General features: G+C 32.9%; 2 protein-coding genes across 2 annotated transcripts in view; both read right to left on the minus strand.

Moving 5' to 3' along the window:
- LOC126724016 (receptor-like protein 13) overlaps nt 1-22,188 on the minus strand; it is a 59,397-nt gene extending 37,209 nt beyond the window's left edge. The window contains exons 1-6 of the mRNA XM_050428066.1: nt 21,663-22,188; nt 21,325-21,483; nt 19,677-19,754; nt 19,408-19,554; nt 18,404-18,550; nt 16,458-18,326 (exon numbers count right to left, since the gene is read on the minus strand). Coding sequence (XP_050284023.1) covers nt 16,458-18,326; nt 18,404-18,550; nt 19,408-19,554; nt 19,677-19,754; nt 21,325-21,483; nt 21,663-22,041 — 2,779 coding nt within the window. The 5' untranslated portion in view covers nt 22,042-22,188. The remainder of the gene's footprint in view (nt 1-16,457; nt 18,327-18,403; nt 18,551-19,407; nt 19,555-19,676; nt 19,755-21,324; nt 21,484-21,662) is intronic.
- LOC126724029 (receptor-like protein 9b) lies at nt 554-3,805 on the minus strand. The gene is made up of 4 exons (XM_050428123.1): nt 3,331-3,805; nt 2,981-3,136; nt 2,298-2,369; nt 554-2,203 (listed from the first exon to the last, which is right to left on the minus strand). Exons 1-4 carry the CDS (start codon nt 3,695-3,697, stop codon nt 2,052-2,054), a joined length of 747 nt encoding a protein of 248 aa, XP_050284080.1. The 5' UTR covers nt 3,698-3,805; the 3' UTR covers nt 554-2,051.

The raw sequence follows: 22,188 nt of genomic DNA on the forward strand, positions 1-22,188 counted from the left end.
GCCTCTTAAAAAACAAAAAAATAAAAATAATTAATTATTCAAATTCGTAACTCATTCAACATATTCCATAAAAATTATCCTTAATTTCATATTTCCTAAAAAATGGTACCCATAGAGATACTATGATCGTGTTTTCTCTTTAGTGGCATTAGCAGCTCGGCTCTCCTCGACAACTCATATCGCAGTTGTAGCAAGTATTATTCGTTGTTCTCTGCCACTCTCTCTTTCTCACTTTCTCCCTTTTCTATAATCATTTCAAACTCTCTCTCATTTTATTACTTTTATCTCAATATTCTTAGTTCTCACATTATCTTTCATTGATCTCTTTTTGCCTTTTTATTTTGTTAGAAGAAGGAAATGGTAAAATTTTATATATTTGCTTACTTTTTTTTTTTTTTTTTTTTTTTTTTTTTTTTTTTTTTTTTTTTTTTTTTTTTTTTTAAGACAAAGGGGCTTCAGTTGGAGTTGGAGAGCCAAGGAAAAGAAAATCTAAATGTGCGCAAATGTGTAGTCTAAAATTTTTACGAAAAGAGGGGGGGGGGGGGGGGGGGAGCTCATGCTAGGTCTTTGTATTGAGCTTAAGTAGTAGTGGCCCAATTTTTATATCTAAAAACAAGTAGAAAAGCATTTGGGCTCAAGTTAAAACCCAAATTTTAGTAAAAGAATCCATTTTAAACCAAGTTTTCATGTATCTCCCGATACATATGATATGATATCATTCAATTGATATGCATCTATGTATTGTACAATTCATGAACACTTCTAATACACCCTTACAATATGAAACTTTTTGTATGATTCTGGGAATCTGGTTAGGCGAACCAAACCGGTTTGCTGTTTAGTTTCCACACTAGGCTGTGAATCGAGTTGTAGAACAGTTCTACCATATGGGTTGTGTTTTTGTGTAGGGTTGGGCTTAATGATTTGGCCTAAATCAATTTTTCAACAGAGCTTTAAATTGAGCTTGGGGTTTGGGTTTGCTATATAATTAGTTTGCATGCTGTGAGTTTAATTTTGATTGTGAGCTTAATTGAAGAACCAAGTTAAGGAACTTGGATCGAATTGGTGTCATGAACCGGCTTAGATTTTATGATTGGATGAAGACCACCAAAAATGGTGTCATTTTGCCTTTTGGGTTGGTTTCCTTCTTCTTTCTTCACAGACTCAATCAACAAAGGATTGGAAGAGTTGTGGGCCTCGCGATCTCATTGGACTAGTGATTAGGCTTGAACGGGTAGTTGAGGAACTTGAATCGGCGATAACGGTTGGATCTCTACCTATAGCGACAGACTTCCTTGAAACGTATCCAACAGTGGGATCGATGTAGTATATGCCGCTCGAAATTTCTCCTCTTTCTCGCTAGGGTCCTCTTCGATCGAATCTAAAGATGTCACAAAGATTGCCTTTCCTCTTTGTGATGATTCGAGTACTTTCTAACCGAAATGTTTTCCAATAAGTTGGGAAAAGATATATCCTTACACAAATACTATTTCATTAAAAATCATCTACAGAATAACAATTCCTATGAATATGAAGTAACACTAGGTACCAAGTGGGGTCTATTACGCCTGTGAGGAGGTTGCACCATGACCATGTTATAGGGTGTGTTCCCCTATTACAATTGTAAACTAGCATTAACAAATGAGAATGGTCTTAAAATATGTGCAAATAATGATTGAATTAGAAGCTTTTTATTGGCGGGAATGCAAATAGTTATTGAGAATATTAAAGGAATTGGAAAACAAGTTCGACCAAAATAAAGCATGATGGTAAGGGGGAAAAAAAAAGTGTGAGTTAGCTCTCTGTATTTGACTTCCCTATAACCAAAAAAAAAAAAAAAAAAAAAAAAAAAAAAAAAAAAAAGGGAAAAGAAAAGAAAAAGCTCAGTTTCATTTATTTTCAATATATTTTGTTTCAGAAAAAATGAACAATATTTAATAATAAAAAAATGTTTTATTATAGCTTCTGCTTTTTTGAGATTATGTCAGTAACGACGAAAAAGAAAAATGCAAAACAACACCACCGTAAAATGTCCATGGTACAATTTACCTTCAGTTGTAACTTGTAAACGATCCTTCCAAATTGTTTCCTCTCATTCTTAAGATCTTCAATGATGTGAAGGTGGTCAATGACTTGAAAATTCGTGCATTAACTTTGTTCCAACCCAACTCTAGGACTTGCAGCTTAGGTAAGTTGTTTGAACCTATGGGCAAAGTAAAATAGATAATTTGACATACCATATAAAAGAAGGAATTGATTTGAATTCATGAACATATATTTTTAAAAACAATCGTTACCTTTTGTTGTTGTTGTCACGAAGTCATCGATCTCATTGTCATCCAAGTAGAGGTCCTCCAAGTTGCTAAATGCTTTGAAGTTTGAATTCCACATATATATATATATATATATATATATATATATATAAATCATAATATTCATCAATTGATTTTGACTGGATTATTTTAAGGTTACATTTGCATTTGATAATTTAAAATTATTTGTTTTTTTTTTATTTAAAATTATTGATGATCTAAAATAATAATTGATTTTCTTTTTTTAATTGTTGTTCGACATAAACTATAACGACACAAGATGAATTTGATTTTTGAGAGTTTTTCTCTAGCATAAGTGGATTAACACTTGTGTAATTAATTTGAAATCACATTTCACCCAAATTATTTCAAATCCACAAATTGATAAGGCTTTAAATTTGTTCACGATTTTATTAATTTAGAAATATTTGTACTTCTCATAATTTATTCCAATTGCTTAAACTAAAACTGAAATCATAATGATTCTCTTCGGTAATTTAATTTAAAAGAGCCAAGAAAAAAAAGTGAGATTTTAGTTGCATAAATCTCAATAACTAAGAGCAGAAATTCTCAAAATACAAAAAAGAAGCAAAAGTTTACACCCTCAAGCGTGAGGCACTCTTCCAGTCTCTTTGCAACTTGATGTGAATTTTAGCCGTGAGACTTACCTGGGATGTGGAATGATCCATTCAATTTATTATAACTCAAATATAGTAGCTTCAGCGAAGAAATTCCACTGAGCGATGACAGGATGTTGTTGTTGAAATTGTTATTAGCCAAGTAAAGCATCTCCAGCTTGCGCAACGCTGAGAATCTTTCAAAACCTACAATTTAGTAGAAGCTTCAGTTTCCATGTCCACAACTATATATTCCCACAACCTATTTATAGCATAAAGTGAATCCTAAGCCACAACTAATTTCTCGTTTTTTGAAAATTCAAAAAGAAAAATATAAGGCAGAAGTACAACATAATTTCGACAAACACTACCAATTGACTTTGCTTAAGACATGAACATACCTTCATTTGGGACCCATCTACTAATCCAATTAGCATCCAAATCGAGGTGCTGGAGCTCTTCAAAGGGAAGAAACAAAGAGGCATTTAAACACCAATCTTCCCTACCCAAACGGATCATATCATAAAGATCAAGTTGGATTATATGCCCTGTAGTGTTGTCGCACTTCACTCTCTCCCAATCACAGCAATCACTATTTTTGTTGGTTGAGTTCCAAGTTCGCAAAGGATCTATATCAGCTGTGAAGTTCATGGAAGCTTTGAGTTGCAAGAGAGCTGCTTTCTCTTGCTCCCAGCAACCAAAGCACCCATTCATACCTAATTGAACCAAAATTAACACTACCCACCACCAAAAACGTCCCAACTCCATTACTTTTTTCTTTTTCTGATTTTCTATGACAGTAAGACTGACAAAGTTTTTGTCCAACTCTCTCACTTATGATTCCAACTGATCTTGCGATGAAATAGGCCACCGGCATCCCACATATATACTGTTATCAAACAGTCCACATCATCATCACAATATATCCAATAAATGCTTACCAAAAAAAAAAATCTAATAAATGCAAAGCGTGTTTTTTTCTTTCGCTTTACAGTTGGCAGGCACTAAACAAGAAGACTAGAAGACCAAAAGTCAACAAGAAACTAAAGACTTTCTTCCTAGATAATGTTTACTTGTTTGGTGATTACTAAACTATATCCAGTCCTGGCAAACGGGTCGGATTGAGTCGACCACCTATTATTTGACATGATTAATAAATATATATATATATATATATTTGACACTTTTTTTTTAGAATGATATATATTTTTGCTGAATTAGAATGATTTTTATTTGACACTTGGTAAGTCATCCAACAAATAATTACCCAAAAAAGTAAAAGACTAATCTTTTAACCATCAAACTTGGAATGGAAAATGCACAATTCTTTAACAAATTCCAACACTTGGGTTCTAACCACCATAAAAATTCAAATAAACCAATTTAAAGGTATATATTTAAAATTTACACAATTCAAATTCAAATTTCACTAATGATATTATAACTGTGGGGGCCGTTCGATCAATAGGCCCATTAAGTTCAGGATTGTTGGGCCTGTGGACCATCCGAGGATACATATCCGTCTGAGGAGGCCAAGTCAAGTGATGAGGTAATTACTGAAGGAAGGGGTAGTCAATACCATGACGGTAGAGTTCTATATTCGTCCAAGGACGCCATATTCCCTGGTAGTATGCGTTCGAGGACGACCAGGACGCGACCTTGTTGCAACCAGACCTCAGAACTAAGTCACCACCAAGGATAGAATAACCGACTAAGGATGAAATAGATAAGGTAAACAAATATCTGTAACTGCAGCTGCCCCCGCATTAATGACCTTTCAACCAACTCTCTGGCCGCATTAATGTAGAGGTGATACCTGAACAGTAAGGAAGCAGCCTTACAGCTGCCCATAAGAAGTTCCAGGAGGTGCTAGATGGGACAAAAAGAAATCCTCTGAACCCAACCTACACGTGTGCGGTAATGATGGAATACAAAGGGGGGTATATAAACTGAAAGAAGAACATGCCAAAAAAGGGGGGATCGGAACAGAAAAAGAAAAAGAGAGAAAAGCACAGACAAAAGAAGAAGAACAAAAAGAGAGAAAAAGAACTGTATTGATCACAAAAGAGAACGATCGTTGTACCAACTTTAGACCTTCAATATACGTGAGAGTGAATCTTTTTAATATACCACAGTTGACCTAGTTCTTTACACCCACGCTCTACAAATCATATTGTTTGGGCTTTTTTACGTACGAACCCAACACTATTACGGGTCGTTACAAATTGCGTCCTTACAATAACCATAAAATAACACACACACAATATTATAAATTGATGTCATGGACCATTTCAAGTTATCACTTATCAACCTTCCTAGATGTGCCTATTCCAGTTGCATGTAAGATAAAATAAAGTTATATTATTAATTACCTTGAGAGATAATTAAATTAAAAATAAAACATAACATATTAGGTAAATTAGAATAAGTAAATATTTAATATGAATTACACTCAATCTACTCAAGGTTAGTAGCAAATCTAGCATTGAAAGTCTTTATACTTGCAAATTACAACTCAAGTTGTCGAGTAGTTTTGCTAGTCACTTCATCTATAATACAAAATTTTGATATAACTTAAGTATACCATGAAAGTAAATCAATAATAAAGATTTAACATTTTATAACTATCAATTAAATTACTTTCAAATCCATATAAACAACTTTTTGTGCACAACAAAACTTGCACATTCTTAGGCAAAATCATAAACTATTGACCATAATGCAGAATCATAAACTACTAACCTTAGGGTTGTTCCAAAACAGACAGGACCTTATTCTGACATTTAAACTAAAAGTTATTAAGAAAAAACAAATATTACTATAAATAGCAAAACCACTATTTTTGGGGCCTTAATGAAGTAATTCACCTAAAAGTTGGCGACATTCATTTCATGATTCTAAATCAGAACGTTGTTTTCCTTCAACCTACCAAATTTCATGCAATTTTGACACTGTCACCCCGATGGCCTCTATTAGCACCCCCCCCCCCTTTGATCTTGCATTATGACTTCCTGCGCTCCTGCTGCTCTAGGAAGGCAGATGCTGTCTGTTCTACATCAGCTTTCCTGGAAAGTGTTTCATAGTAAATGCTAGTCTATATAACTAGTATTATGAATTTTGCAGCTAGACCATGAGAGTTGAAGATTTTAACATACATTGTATCCTTACACCCACCACCATGGAATTTTTTTTTCAACTAAACTAAAAGGTGGGAAAAAATTATTCATTTTCATTTAGAAAAGAAAAAAAAAAAAAAAAAAAAAAAAAGAAAAAAAAAGAAAAGAAGAGAAGAAGAAGACAGGATATGTGCTTTCACCAAAGAGGTGAAAATGCTTTGAGTATTGTAAAAATATATAAGGATGTATCTCCAACGTGAAAAAATAAAAAATATTGGCACAATGGGCCATGCTGGCCCTTGGGCAAGGCCACTTAAGCCATTGCCTCGGGTGTCAAAAATTTTAAATTAATAACTATTTTTTATAATTAAAAAAAAAAATTGAATAACTAAGGACCCGTTTGGTATATGGGTTTAAAAACATATTTTCAGTTTTTAAACAATATTACACGTATTTCCATACATTTTTTCACCCCATGTATTTTCAAAAAATACAAACAACGTTACTAAAACAACGTAACCAAACGGCCCCTAAACTTCTTAGAAAGTGTTTCATGGGAATAATAAAAACCCAACTCATTTGAAATCCTAAACTTCTTGGAAAGTGTTTCATGGTGAATACTAGTCTATATCACAAGTATTATGAACTTTACATGATTTGAGATAACATAGAACGTAATAGTTGAAGACTTCACATCCAGTGATATCTTTCCACCCACCCCTTGAGAGTTTTTATTTTTTATCTTTTTTTCAACCAAAATAAAATAAAATGGTAAAAAAAAATTCCTTATCAATGAAGAAAAAAATTACCATATGAAACAATCTCATGGATCATTCCTCTCATGTTTGATGGTCCCCACACACCTAAAGATTCACATGCTGTAAGAGGGATGCACCATGAGATAATCTCATAAGAAAATTTTCCTATAGATAGAGGTCCTTACATTGTGCATCTCTTAAAAAGAAAATAACCACCATGAGACAATCTCATAAGATAATTTTCCTATAGATAGAGGTCACACATTGTGCATCTATCTCAAAAGGAAAATAACCCTAGATTTTCAACTTTTAAAATTACTAGCAAATGTGGCTTTAGTTTCTTCCTGCAAGAACCTCTAAAACAAATTGTTTTTTAAATGATGAAACCTCTTCATATTTGCTAAATTGGATTATTCTAAATTTATTACTGTGAATGTGAATGTGACTTTTGCTAATGGTTTGAATTAGTGCCACAAATGTGACTGTTGCTATTGGTTGGAATGAAAAGTTGCCAATTCAACTTAAGTCATATTTTGGAATGAGGTAGCTTGGAACTTAAGTCATACTACTTGTATTATGTGTTTTGCATTATTTGAGAAGATCTAGACACAACAAAAGAACAAAGACTTGGAATCAATTGTACTTTCTCAACTTCTATTCAGAGTTTAGTGCCTTGTTGAAAAGGGTTTCATAGTGAACAATAGTTCATAATATTATGAGTTTTGCATTATTTGTGAAGATTCACTTAAGAAGAGGCAAGAAACTTTGGTTTCAATTGTGCTTTCATGGAAAATGTTTCGTAGTAATGACTAGGTCATGTTATGAGCTTTGCATTATTTGAGAATACCTAAACTCAAGAAGGTGCCAAAGACTTTTGTGTCAACGGTTTGGAGAGAGAGAGAGAGAGAGAGAGTTAAAAAAAATTGTTTGTAGGTGGTTGAGATATGATTAGAAAAAAATTTACATTCCGTTTGGTAATTAATTAAATTATATATATATATATATATATATATATATAGTGGTAAAACAGTATGTTAATATTGACCAATATCAAAATATACCATTCTTTTAGTTAAATTGAAATAGCTCCCGGTACGAAATTATCTACCTTAATTATAACGTATTAAGAAACAATGATGTTTTGTGTCTTTTGTCTTCGTTGATAGATGATTTCATTTTAAATTATTAATGTATTAACTATTAAGAAAAAATAATTTTGGTGTTTGCCTTGATTAATAGTTTGTTAATATGTTTATTTGAAGTTTATTTTTATTATTTTTTATTTTTACTTAAACTCCCACTATAGTTTAAAATTCTGGTCTGTCCGCGCGTTAGTTCTTCGTGGTGATCACCATTGACTTACTTCTGTCATTTGTTTTTCTCACGCCAATGACTTTGCAATTAGAAGACTCTCAACAAGAAGCCAAAGACTTTTTTTTTTGAGAAAGTGAAGCCAAAGACTTTATTGGTGTATCCAATACTTTCTTCATAGATAATGTTTATTGATGACTAACCTATGCCATTGGTATTATGAGCATAGCATTATTTGATAATACCTAAAATCAAGAAGAGGCTAGAGATTTAGGCATAAATGGTCCTAATAATAATGCAAAGTTCGTTTCTCTTAAAGCTATTCCAATGACAGTTTCGAACAATTTTTCATCTCCTATTATTTCAAGGAAAATATCAAATACGTAAGTCCTTGATGAGATGATATTCCAGCATTTCAAGGACTCTAGGCATTCTCCTTTTTCCTCTCTATCTCTTAATTGATTACCCTCTTGTTTGTTTTTTTGTAAGATAGTCTTCATTCAACAGCCAAAAAAGTTACATCCACCATTAGTAATATACGAATTTTGCATTATTTAGGAAGATTTAAACAGCTAAACTTAACGAAGACGCCAAGGACTTGGGGTCAATGGTGCTTTCGTTGCACCTTATATTGTGCTCTCTTTGATAATACTTGCATTATTGGAGAAGACCTAGCTAGACTACTATAGTCGAAGACTTCGTGTCTTTCCAGTTTCTACCGAAAATAGAAAGGAAAAATTCATTAAAATTGATTTCTAAAAATAACGTAAGAGGAAAAAAAAGCTATTGACTTGAACAAAAGTATGGTATTTGATCTTAACTAATTATGTGACACTTGGACAAACAATAATATCATAATTTTGGATAATTCATTGAAATTGAGAATTTTAAAAAATAAAAAAGTAAGCAAATTATAGACAACTTATGATATAAAGATCGAAATCTAATGTATTGAAAATAACAATTAAATCCTTAGGTAAAAGTAAAGCTTAAAACACAACAAACGAGCAAGAGACTGGATAGTTTGGTATGTCATTCAATTTGTTCATCGCCAGGGGAATGTACATTTGAGGGAGTATATATGCATCATAATAGAGGTACAATATAGAGTGTAATTGTTGAGCTTTACATGGGGAAGGTGAATTCTCTCTCTATCTTTGCACGAATCACATATCAAATTACCAACAGCAATTAAACCAAAAATGTGAAACACAATCTTCGTCCACTAGAATTACACGAAGAAAAATTCAAAATTTTCAGTCATAAAGATCAATTAAAAAAATTCAACTTCGGAATAAAAATCCAAGAAGATGAAACACGTGAATATGCAATCATCAAAATGCAGGCAAGAAACACGTGGCTATGTCAGTATTTCAACGACTCTAATCATTCTTCTTTTCCTCTCTATCTCTTAATTAATTACCCTGTTGTTTCTTTTTTGGAAAGATAGTCTTCATTCAACAGGCAAAAAAGTTGCATCGACCACTAGTAATATAATAATTTGCATTATTTAGGAAGACCTAAACAGCTAAACTTAACAAAGACGACAAGAACTTATATAGTTCTTTCTTGGATAATCCTTTCATTATTGGGGAAGACCTAGCTAGACTACAATAGTCGAAGACTTCGTGTCTTTCCAGTTTCTACCAACCATCATGTTTGGAGTGTTCTTTTCTAGGGTTTTGTGTTCATGAGTTTGTTAAGAAACAAAATAATTTGATGTAGTACTTCTCCCAAAAAAAAAAAAAAAGCAATACACAAAAAAATTTATGACATTTTTCATAACAGTTTAGTTAGCAAAGTTTTACTAATTCTCATTTAAATTCACCACTAACATCACTCTTTTACTTACCACTATCAATCCATATTTGGTGCCAAAATTTTCTTGTAATTAAAATTTCAATTGCTTTGGAATTTGTATTTTGTGGGTTACTTATAAGTGGGAGGAAAAAAAAAAAAAGATACAACTTGATAACTTACTACAAGCTCAAACTTCAATTTGGGCTGGAATTGACCGAAATAGACTAAAATGACCCATAATTTTATTCAAAGGAGAAAAGGGGGTTTCTTGTTCCAGTTTGCATTCCGGAAAGGTATTGACAACATTGGTAGGAACCCAATTGACTATCTGACTGATCATTTGTGAATGAATCTGACTCCAAAGCAACGTGAATTGAAAGAGAATGCCAAAGAAGAGCAAGCAGAATATGATAAGCCTATCATTGAGGCAGAGAACATTTAAAATCTTGCCTCTAGATATCCAAGTTGTTATTGTAAATATTGTTTATTATTCTTTACTACTGGAATTGATGTATGCATGTTAATTGTAAAGTCAGTCTATCATTTTATAGTATCACATCTTTTTGATTTTAGAAATGATGAGCAAGAAATTTATCATTTTGCTTTATTGTTTATTATTCTTCGTTGTTTCTAGGTTAAAATTAACAAAAACAAAAAAGCCCTGGTAACTTGGATGATATAAATGAAAAAAGTATTGCCTACCAAATGCAAATAGCTTCGGTCTAAACCGCATGGATGGATTATCCTCAAATGTGAATGAAAAACATTCTTAAATAAACCGAATGGACCAAAGTAGACTGAAATGGACTATAGGGACTGAAGTGGACTGAGTTAGATTGTTATGGACGAAATAGACAGAAGTGCACTGAATGGACCGAAGTGGACGGAAACGGACTAAAGCGACCGAAGTTGACTGATTTAGAGTTTGCATAAGCAAGCACTTCTTAGAAGACTGATGGACTCCAGCAGGAGACTGTTATTCTTCTTCTGATTCTAATTTTCCTAGTTTTCCATAAGATTTTATTCTATACATTTTTTTTATGGAGGATAAAAAGTATTTTTCCATTTTTAACTTGAAGTTTTTCTGCCGATCCAGATTTCCATGCAACAGGGCCCATTTATGGTGCAGATTACTTGTCCTCAGTGTCATGGAGAACGGGAAATTGTGCTGGTATGTTGCATTTATCTGAATTTATCATTAACGAAAATCTGAAAGTAATCAATTGAATTGCACTTTAAAAAAAAAAAGATCATCAATTTAATTGTTTCTCCCTTTTATGTGGATGTTTCATAATGTCTCTTTGGAAAATACTGAAGAAATCTATGTCTAGTGCAAACAACTATTGAAGCAAGAATCCAATTGTAAACAACAGTAAGTCAGTAACAGAGAAACTGAGAAGAAGAAAAGGATGGAGATGAAGAAGAGTGAGAGAGAGAGGGAGAGAGAGCAAAGATTGTAAAACTGAGTAATTCTTGCTTAATTAATTTCAGTGGTATACAAACGTATTTATAGTATTAAGCCCAATCCACATTATACGGATCTAATCCGTGATTCAAGGAGCTAAGCTCAACAGATTTTCGCGCCAAGTCTAACAGTTTCTGAGTTCACAGAGAACGACACCGTTTAAGACTCAATTACTAACGCATATGACATAAGCAATACGGTGCATTCTGATAAATGCATTCTAGTGAGAAACGGTGCGTTTTGCTTCTTAATTCAAATTCTAACGGTAACCCTCATAGTCTATCTTCAACCTCAGGCGCTGCAATCCCTAAAACCAGACTCTTCGTGCTTTGCTTTTTTGAATTAGATTCGAAAGCTCACTTTTTAAGAAGTGATCAACAGTTGTATACATAATTTTTTTAGCCTTCTCATGCTGGATGACTGGACGTACTAATTGCAGTTAAAAGTTTTGGGTTCTAGGGAAATTCAGGGATAGTTTTTACTTTTTAGACGTGGGGCTCATCTGCAGGTGAAGTTGATGCCAACGTGAAACTTTTTGCAGTTTAATCCGTGTACTATACACGAATCACAGTGACTTTATTAGGCATTGATATTAATTGGTTTCTTCACTTCCATTTGTGTTGATTATGTATGATGGTTGGTGCAAAGTTTATTATATTTATATCCTAGCTTATTGTATTTTTTTTTTTTTTTTTACTGGTTTGTTATATTAGAGATAAACAGATTTTCGCGCCAAGTCTAACAGTTTCTGAGTTCACAGAGAACAGCACCGTTTTAAGACTCAATTTCTAACACGTATGACATAAGCAATACGGTGCGTTCTGATAAATGCACTCTAGTGAGAAACAGTGCGTTTTGCTTCTTAATTCAAATTCTAACGGTAACTCCCATATTCGTTTTTTAAGCTTTAAGAAGAAAAGAAAAATATAACCGGTTTTATAGGTTTTGTATATGCTAGTTTTTATAGATGCTTGACTCTCCTTTGCCATTTGCAGGAGTAGATAATGATGAGACCATAAAGGTGAGTAGAACTGGTGGAGCAGGTCTTGATGGAAAACTATCTCATTTTCTAAAGAACATTTTTTGAAAAACTATCTCAATTTACGGTGTTTGATAAAGACCTTGAAAATGAGCTTGCGAACGTTTTCTTGTGTTTGGTATGCATAAAATTTTTATAACATTTCTTGTATAATTTAAAACATGTGTATTATTTAAACCAACTAATGTAATCAATATAAATAAAAAATCAAGAATGAATTTAATTTTCATACTAAAATTTTGACAATATGTACAATAAAAAATAGTTATTCAATTTTCATGATCTCGATCAATCATCTTGCTCATATATATGGACAGTAATTCTCAAAATTCAAAATAACCATAAGCTCCACTTTAAATAGTTCAAAATGCCACATAGGCCAAATAGTTTGACCTACAAAATAATCTAGTACAAATAGTTTGATAAATACCAAAATGCCAATTGTTCAAATTGACACATCCAAATTCTAACAAAATGCACCGACATAATCAAAATTGGTTTAAATAGTTGTCAAATAAGTTCTGCAGCCATTGTCTACGAAGCTTGTCATTTTTCAACATTAACGTATAAGTATAACTTACACTTATTTGATATTGGACTAATGGGCAATTTAGTAATTTGCAATTACGAAGTGAATAGAGGTTAAACTTAAATGTTAGACACATGGGAAACTGATCTGGGGATGCATATATATTCTTAACATGTATTTGTGGTTGATTGAATCAACATTTTTGGAGGTTAGCCTATTTTCTATCCAGTGGACAGAAAGATCTCAAATAGTATATATTTAACGGATGAAAGAAGAGTACCTACAATATACTTCTTCTCACTATGTATACCAGGACGAAGATTGGAAATGGACTAAGAGTATAGTGAGAAAAACGATAAGAATAAACACTTGAAAATGTGGAAAATTATCTTTACAGAAGATTTTCCAACGAGTTTTTGAGTTTTGTAGATGAATTCCAGGAAATCACTTGTTATGCTGTTTCTTAACACCACCTCAGTCACCTGTTATCAATAAAGGAAGAAGGTTTTAGGGTCTGTAGGTTGATTATGGTTTCAAAAAGATGGAATATAAAGCTAAAGATAGATGTTCTTAAAGATACATTTTAGGAATTTTCTGGCAGCAGAAAAATTTAGGTACTTTTTGATTTGTTTCTATAATTATTAGATCGCTAAAAGCCGTTAGAGGAATGATAAAAATAATTGAATTACATTTATAGAAACTATCTGTTTCTGTATGGAATAAAAAAAAACCTCCTAAGATTAGTAAGTTCCTTGAAAATTTTTGTTACTTATAAGCCAATCCCAATGACCAAATTTGGTACCTTATCCCCTTTTTACAAGTTGGCGTTCAATATTTCTGATAGCTACAGCTGTATGTATCATTTGTCTCAAGTTACTTTTATTTTTGATGTTCAGTCTTCAGTTCGTCTTTCGATTTGATTTTCTTGCATTTGTTTTTAGGTGTTTTGTGTTTATCATTGCGAACATAAAGTACCCTTTTTTTTTTCATAAGTAAAATCTTTATTACTTATCAAAAAAAAAACTTTTATTTTTGATCTAGTTGTTTATTTTATTTTATTTGTGTGTGTGTGTGTTTATTGGATTGTAGGCAATTTTGGGGGGAACAATCCAAGTCCCATCTATCACAGGAGATGTAGTCCTCAAGATTTGTTTATTGTTTATATATGATTAGTACTTGTGTAATGGGAAAATTTCATTTATGACTGTTTTCTTTGTTGAGATTCTATCAGTGCATTTGGAATTTACTCATGCAACTCATGTGACTTGGTTATTGGACTTGACCTCCGCGACTTGATTGTTGGACTGATCAATTAATAATGAGATCTAATTTGTTTGTTGAGGTTCTTTCATGTCTTTGTCCCTTTGTTGGGATAGGAAAAAACCAAAGCCAAATAGCGTCTCTCTATCCCTCCATGTCATTTCTATGGGGTTGGCTTTTAGCCTAAGATAGCTAGCTTCTTGTAGAGGTTCTTTCTTGTTGTAGTTCTCTATAGTATCATGATCTAACTAATTTCTGATATTTAGGTTCGCTCTGGCACCTAGCCCAGTCAGAAGGTAGTTTTGAAGAAGAAAGGTTGGTGAGCTAGACATGCCAAATTTCATTATGTTCACTTATAAAAAATTTTGTGTGATAAATGATTTTATTTTGGCATGCCACTTGCATCCTGCTCTCTACCGAGAATAATGTGTGACATAATAAGTCTCTATCGATGATCACTCACATACTCTTTAAATTGGTGGATTCAAGTTATTGATCTCCAAATATCAAGTGCATTGGATTCAAATCTTCTAAGGGGCATTGAAGTATGTGGGCTAGATGTTCATGTTGCAGCAAATCACTATTAGAGACATCTGTGAAATTCAAAGCTTAGTTTGGTAACTATAGTTAGATTTACAAAGAATGAGGTTATTTTGACTATACATATCTATCCTATACTATAGTGAAATTGTTCACCTCAATCGCATTTATAAAGTCAAGTTCCCCCAGGTTTTTCCTTTGAAACTATTGTGTTCTATTGGTTTCCTAGATTGTCATATCTTGTATCTTTTAAATTTTCACACTAGCATAATAATATTAATGATTATGTGTTTAGCCTAAATCTTCCAAAATAGATCTAATTATTAACTTGGATTTAAAATTGGTTAAATTTAATATTTTGAAAGGGGTCTAAAATTAAAATGCACTATCTTTGTAGTTAGAACAACAACCAAATTCAAAATTTACAAAACTGATATATTTATTCAAAGTTCAAACTTTAGATTCAAAATCCACAAGGAAGAGACACACATACATGTAACCATTAAAATGCAAGGCTATGCAAGCCTGAAATTGAACAACTTACGGTAATGAACCACAACAAAACAGTAGGAATTGTCAACGCACGCCTCAATGAAGTTAAACCACGCCCTACGCCAGTAAGGATTTATGTAGAGAACTGCAACAAGTCCCAACAACACTGTTATGTAAACCACCACAAAGCTTATGTAGAAGACAGCCATGTCAATGAAACTGCCCCCATCTTCCCCATCATGATCCACTAGAATTGTAGAAGGAGGTCCAATTTTGGTGCAATCATGTAATGGAGGTCCACACAAAAGAGGGTTATGTTGGGTGCCTTACCGTGTGGGTCCAGCCCACTTGCTTGCCATGCCTTGTCAAAGCTCATTTATGAGCTTGGTTCCAAGAGTCTTCAAATTCAGCTTTCCATTTATTGAGAAGTGACCAAAACATGGAGAGGTCTAACTTCTCTTAATGAGAAGTGTTCCAAAAGTCAGCATGCCATTTTCTTGGGCAGTGACTTAGGCGTGTGAGACACGCTGAAACTGACAAAAGAAGAAAAGAAGGAAAACAAAGGCATTCGGCCTTGTGAGCAAAGCTGAAAACTGAGAGCCTTTCTTGGCCATTGTATGTGAGTTCCAAAGAGAGCAAAACACAAAAAGAGAGAGGTTCAGCTGGAGGTGCAGTTCGAAAAATAGAGAGAAACACAGTGAGAGTGTGAGAGAGTGAAAAAGAAAAAGGAGACATTTTTCTTTGCTCAAGTTACACACAAGGAAGATAAATTGGTGGAGTTCTCATGGAGTTTTTGAGTGCTACAACCATGGAGAGTTGGAGTATTCAGAGGAAGATTTTGCTACTAGCTTTGTGGTGAGATTGTATTTACTCCTTGAGATATATTTGTTGTATATCCAATTTATTGTGAACACAAGTTTAGCATAAACTTGATAGTTGTAATCTCTATTTTATAGTGGATATTTTTCGGAGCTGCCCCGTGGTTTTTCCCTCTACACTAGAGGGTTTTCCACGGAAGATTTGGTGTTCTTGTGTGATTGTGTTTATGTGGTGCTTGCTGGAATTTTTTTTGTTTCCATAATATTGCTATTGCTTGGTAGTCATTAATTTTAATTCACACATAGACATAGAGGGGATTAGGATTTTTTCCCAACAGGTTACCCTCATAACTACTTTCACCAAAAGTCCCGAATTGATTTTTTCTTTCTGGTGTTGTACCTGATAAGTTATTATGTGCCACACTGAAAACTGCTAGAAAGGTAATTTCGGTCAATTCAGGTGGAATTTTACCACTTAAATTGTTATAGGAAAGATCAAAACTCTCCATCAGCTTCAAGTTTGAGAATGTTGTAGGGATTGGTCCAGTTAGACTGTTGTGTGATAAGTTCATTGCCCGGATGGTGCTCATCATTCCAAGTTGAGGTGGGATTTCACCTACTAAATTGTTGCATGAGAGGTCAATTCCAAACATGTAGTTGAGAATGTCTCCATGATAGGAGTCAATTCTATTCTTTGTTGTGAACTCTGCTTCATCTGTCTCACTTACAAATGTCTCAAAATAACCCATATTATTCCAGTCTTTCATATTTGTTGATTTTGTCTTCAAGTATGGCATTCCAATTTGGTACTTAGAAAACTCAAATGAGAAAACTCTTAAAATAGGCTCTTGGGTGGATGCCACGAAAGTAATGTTACTCAAGCAATGTGGTATTGTACCTGAAAATTTATTGTAGGAAAGATCCAACAAGTTTAAGTTTTGCAAAAGGCAGAATTGATTTGGAATCCTACCATCTAAATGATTTTCTCTCAAAATAAAAATGCTCAAGGATGAGAGGCTGCCAATCCAATCAGGAATATTTCCAATTAGGAGGTTATCTCGAAGATTTAGCGTTACTAGATTAGAGTTGTTTTGGAACACAGGTGGAATTGGACCGCTCAAACAATTTTTATTCAGATAAACTAATCTAATTTCTGATGAATTGAAGCAAGATGGAATAGAGCCGGATAGATTGTTCTCGGAAAGGTCAAGAAATTCAAGTTTAACAATTTTGCACCACTCGACTGGAATAGGACCTTCAAGTTGATTTTTGGCCATAACAAGTTCTGTTAAACCAGACATGTTCCCCAACCACGTTGGAAGCATGCCTGAAAAATGGTTATTACTAAAATCAATTACGCCAAGATTATTTAATATTGAGATGCTCTTTGGGATCATTCCCGATAAGTGATTGTTATCCAAAAGTAAATAAAATAAATTAGTCAGATTAAAATTGGTGGGAAATATTTGGCTACTGAAATTATTATATGACAATTTGAGAAAATATAAGTTGTGGCAGCCCATTCCGAAATGCATTGGTATTGTTCCTGATAAATGATTCTCAAACAGGTCTAGATCTCGTAAGAAAACCAATTTCCCAAAAGAAGAAGGTATACTACCTTGAAATGCATTTTTATACATGTTTAAATATTCTAAATTTGGAAAAATTAAACCAAAATTTATTGGGATTGGACCCTGGAAGTGATTATCTAAAATATCTATGTTCCTAATGTTGTGACAAATATCATATGGCAGCATGAAAGGCCCCGTGAAAGAGTTATTATTTAAGAAAAGGGACTCCAATTTTGTATGGATTTCTAGCAACCAAGTGGGAAACTTTCCGACCAAATTATTGTGAGAGAGATCAATCACTACCAACTCATATTGGTAATGAAGAAATCTAGGAGTTGTGCCATTGACATTGAGTCCGTTAGAAAGACTCAAAAACTGTAATTGGAAGGTTGGAATCCAAGTATGAGAGTTAGGTTCAAGGGCAATTTTATTGTTATCAATTAGTAAGTCCTTAAGATTTGAGAGGTTAGAAAAGGAGGACATGGTGGCTAGGATCAAGAAGTCGTTATTTGACAGAGAGAGGTGCTCAAGTGACGTCAAACTTGATAGTGGGGAGTGGGCAATGTTCCCGGTGAAGTGATTGTTAGAGAGATCCAATACTCGAAGTGATGTCAAGTTTGCCATACATGAAGGTAGTATCCCTTCAAAATTATTGTAGCTGAGGTCTATCTCCTGGAGCTTCCTAAGTTCACACCAGCCTGTAAAATGAGATTAGTATCGATTAGATTCTAGTATTGTAGCTTTCCTAAGTAATATCATTGTGAAAGCAACCTACGTTGTGCAGGTAAGCTACCGTTGAGACGACAGAATTGCACTGACAATACTTCAAGAGAATTCATAACTCCAACTTTGTGAAGGAAGCAGTTATCAATTGATGAATCATCCAAGTACAGCTGCTCTAGGTTGTTTAGTGCACCTAACTCTAAAATAATAATAAAATTTTTAGACATGGAAATTGTAAAAAAAAAAAAAAAAAATTATTAATATTGTATACTATGAAATAGTTATGGAAAGATATGTGGCATGCTATATGTAAAGTTTAAATAAAAGTAATATATACAGATTTTGGTTTAACAGTTACAAATCCAAGAAAGAATTAGAAATGTCCACTTTGTTTTTATCATCAACATCATCAGTTAGACGAGTGAAAACTAAATAATTTGTCCATAGTAAAAGACATTTTTCCTATTTAGGTGGAATTTTATAACAAGAATGTCAACAAATTTAAAAGTAAATGCTTCTATTACGACTTTTTACTTGTTCCTTTTTTTTTCTTTTTTTTTTTTCTAAAATCCAAAATCTGTACAATATGGTTTTCAAAAGCATGAAATAAACTTTCAATGTCTGAAACTACCGCTTTTGTTATTTTCTTGAGAAAGTGGTAAAGTAAACATGACAGCCATTTTTCGAGTTTCATTGGTCTTCAAATATGTGCATAAACTGATTGAGTTACAAAAGATCTCTATGTTCTTTCAAGGACTACGGAATTTTAACAACTGATTCCAAATCATTATAACTAGAATTGCAAGAGATGCAAAATTATTATCGAGAATAATAAAGGGTTGGAAAATGTAATACGAAATTTATTTTAAATTACAAAAGAATCATGTGTTAGAAAGGTTCAAATGTTAAGGAACACAAATTTAGTTTCATTTTTTTAAAAAGAAATTTCATGAAAATTATTTATAAAAAGTTTATAATAGGTTGTGGTTTTCTAAAATTATGCTAGTAATGATTATCTTACTGTGTCTATAAGAGTCTGAGCATTGTATAACTTACCTTTAGTAGTATACGATCCTTCCAAATTGTTGTATCCAATATTTAATATCTTCAACAATGGGAAGGCAGCTAATGACTCAAGAATTCGTGCATTAAAATTGTTGTAACTCAAATCTAGGACTTGCAACTTACTTAAGCTGTTTGAATCTATAGGAAAAATAAAATATTTCACAAATAATAATGTTGCAGTTTCATTAAGTATACGGCATACAATGTAAAATGAGGATTTTATTTTAATTCGTGAACATGTATTTGACAACCTGTCATACCTTCCGTTGTCACGAAGTCATTGATATAACGATTTCCGCCCAAGTAGAGCTCCTCCAAGTTGTTAAATGCTTTGAAGTCTACATGAAAAAATAAATTAATTAAAAGATTGTAGATTTTTTAGTAGTTCAATTTGTCTAGATTAAAGGTTGAATTTCAATTTGAGAATCTTAAATTCATTTTGTTAACAAGGATTGTAATGTTCATTTCCATTTGCTAGCTGTTTGAGTTTCTTGTACATATTGTTTGGACTTCTTGTACACAATCACTCCCACACCCAATTTCATAATTTGCTGACTTGTGTGAGTTTGAGTGGTTTGCATGAAGTAGTGAGTCGCATAAAGTAGAAAATATCCACCATTCACAGTGACACAACTTAGTAAATTGTAAAATTAAATGTGTGATTGGTTATGTCTCTAGAATTATTCCTCTTGAACTATCTCATTCATCCATTCTGTTCTCTTAGAGGATGAAGATAGTTTGGACTTTGGATCAAATGACTTTTTGTTGTCGTTTTATTTTTGTTTAATGGTACTTAATTAGTCAGCTTAAAAAAGAGTCATCATTGACTAACATTATATTATATAATTGAATGACTACTAATATTTTAGTCTAATTGTTCTATATTTGATGATGTATCTTTTTTTCCTTTTGCTCCATATCCATCAATGGAATGGCCTATAACTTGACCCACTGGGCTTGTTTTTGTTGTCCTTATTTACCCAAAATAAAAAGGGCATGTGAATGTGTGTGTGTGTTTTTTTTTTCTTTCTATGTCGTCATATAATAGTTTGTGATTTTTACCTATTTTCCCCCTAAATTTTGTCAGTGTTTCAACTTCAAGAGCTCTCTCATGGGTTATTAGAATGATTTTTCTAATTTATGACATGCTAGGTTCCAAATTTTATCACTTACCAAAAAGCAAAGTTCCAAACTTTATTACTGACTTATTGTTACCTATTCTTTTTCTTCATTTGGAATGCCAAGTCACACTTTTTTTACACATTATCTGAGATTGTTACCTAAGCATCCAATCATCCATGACATTTCCATACACCTCTTGGGAATTCAATCATTTGAATCTTCGCATTTAATAGGGTATAATAACCCTATTAATAGTATACCCAATGCAAGGTATAATTTTTCATTAAATGGAACTTTAAATATGTCTAATAAATAAATATAACAGGTTACGCAAAACTTCACAGTGGGATTCTTTGCATTTAAAGAATTGGTCTATCAATATAGGGTAGTCTAAGAAATAACTTTATATCAAATCATTTAATTTATGTCAAATTTTTTACCAATTTTTAAAGATGTAGAGCCAATAAAACTAATTTTTTGAATCTCACTTATCATTTAAGTAATATTTTCAGTTACTTCATTAATTTATACTAATTTTTAATTAGGTGAAAGTGCCCACTAACATTTCCCAATAATATAAATGGCCAGTAATTTAGTTTTTCTTAAAGGAACTACAGTTCCATAGATAAACATTTAAAAGAACTACCGGAAAAAAAAAAAGGTGAAATTTAGTTGTATAAATCTCAATGATTGATATAGGAGGGAAATAAAAAAAATATTACGTTCTCAATAAGCATGAAACACTCTTCTAATCTTCATTTGCAAATTAATTAATGATAATTTTACCTTGGATGTCGATTGATCCATTCAAACTGTTGTAATCCAAATGTAGTTCCTTGAGCGAAGCAATAGTACCACTAAAGGATTGTAAAATGCTGTTATTAAAACTATTATCACCCAAGTGAAGCACTTCCAGCTTGCCCAACGTAGAGAATCTTTCAAAACCTGCAATTTAGATGCTTCAATTTGCATGTCGGCAACTATATATTCCCACAAAATAGTATAAAATGATTCTAACATGTGACTAATTTTTTTCACGTCCATTAAAAAAAACAAAGAGGTAATAGAAAAAAGTAAAATATTGACAAATACTACCTACTTTTCTCAAGATATAAACTTAGTACCTTCACTTGGGATCCTTCTAGAAATGGAATTAAAACTCAAATCGAGGTACTGAAGCTCTTCAAACGGAAGAAATAGAGAGGCATTAAAGTGCCAACCTCCCCCACTTTCTCCACCCCAATAAATCGTATTATTAAGAGCAAGTTTGATTACACGGCCAGTAGTGATGTCGCACTTGACTTTTTCCCACTCACAGCAATCATTCTCTTTGTCAGCTGAGTCCCAATGAGGAAAATAATATTTATCAGTGTAGTTGACAATGGAAGCTTTGAGTTCCAAGAGAGAAATTCTCTCTTGCTCCCAGCAACCAAAGCACCCATTCATATTAAAATGAACCAAAACTAACACCACCGGCCACCACCAATAATGTCCAAACTCCATTACTTTTTCCTTTTACGATTTTCTACAACAATAAGACTGACAAAGTTTTTGCTCAACTTTGATTTATACTCCCAAGCAAAATAGGTCTTGAGTTGAAATAACACTACCACCACCATCCTATATATACCCACTACACGTACCACTTTC

Source organism: Quercus robur, chromosome 4 (genome assembly GCF_932294415.1).
Source record: "Quercus robur chromosome 4, dhQueRobu3.1, whole genome shotgun sequence".
Lineage (NCBI taxonomy): Eukaryota > Viridiplantae > Streptophyta > Magnoliopsida > Fagales > Fagaceae > Quercus > Quercus robur.

Bases quoted from the DNA above. Each gene is read 5' to 3' on its own strand.
- LOC126724029 (XM_050428123.1), bottom strand. From the start codon at position 3,697: ATGGAGTTGGGACGTTTTTGGTGGTGGGTAGTGTTAATTTTGGTTCAA. The intron at 3,137-3,330 runs GTATGTTCATGT...ACTAAATTGTAG, and splicing joins TAGATGGGTCCCAAATGAAG to GTTTTGAAAGATTCTCAGCG. The intron at 2,204-2,297 runs GTAACGATTGTT...CTTTGCCCATAG, and splicing joins CGTGACAACAACAACAAAAG to GTTCAAACAACTTACCTAAG.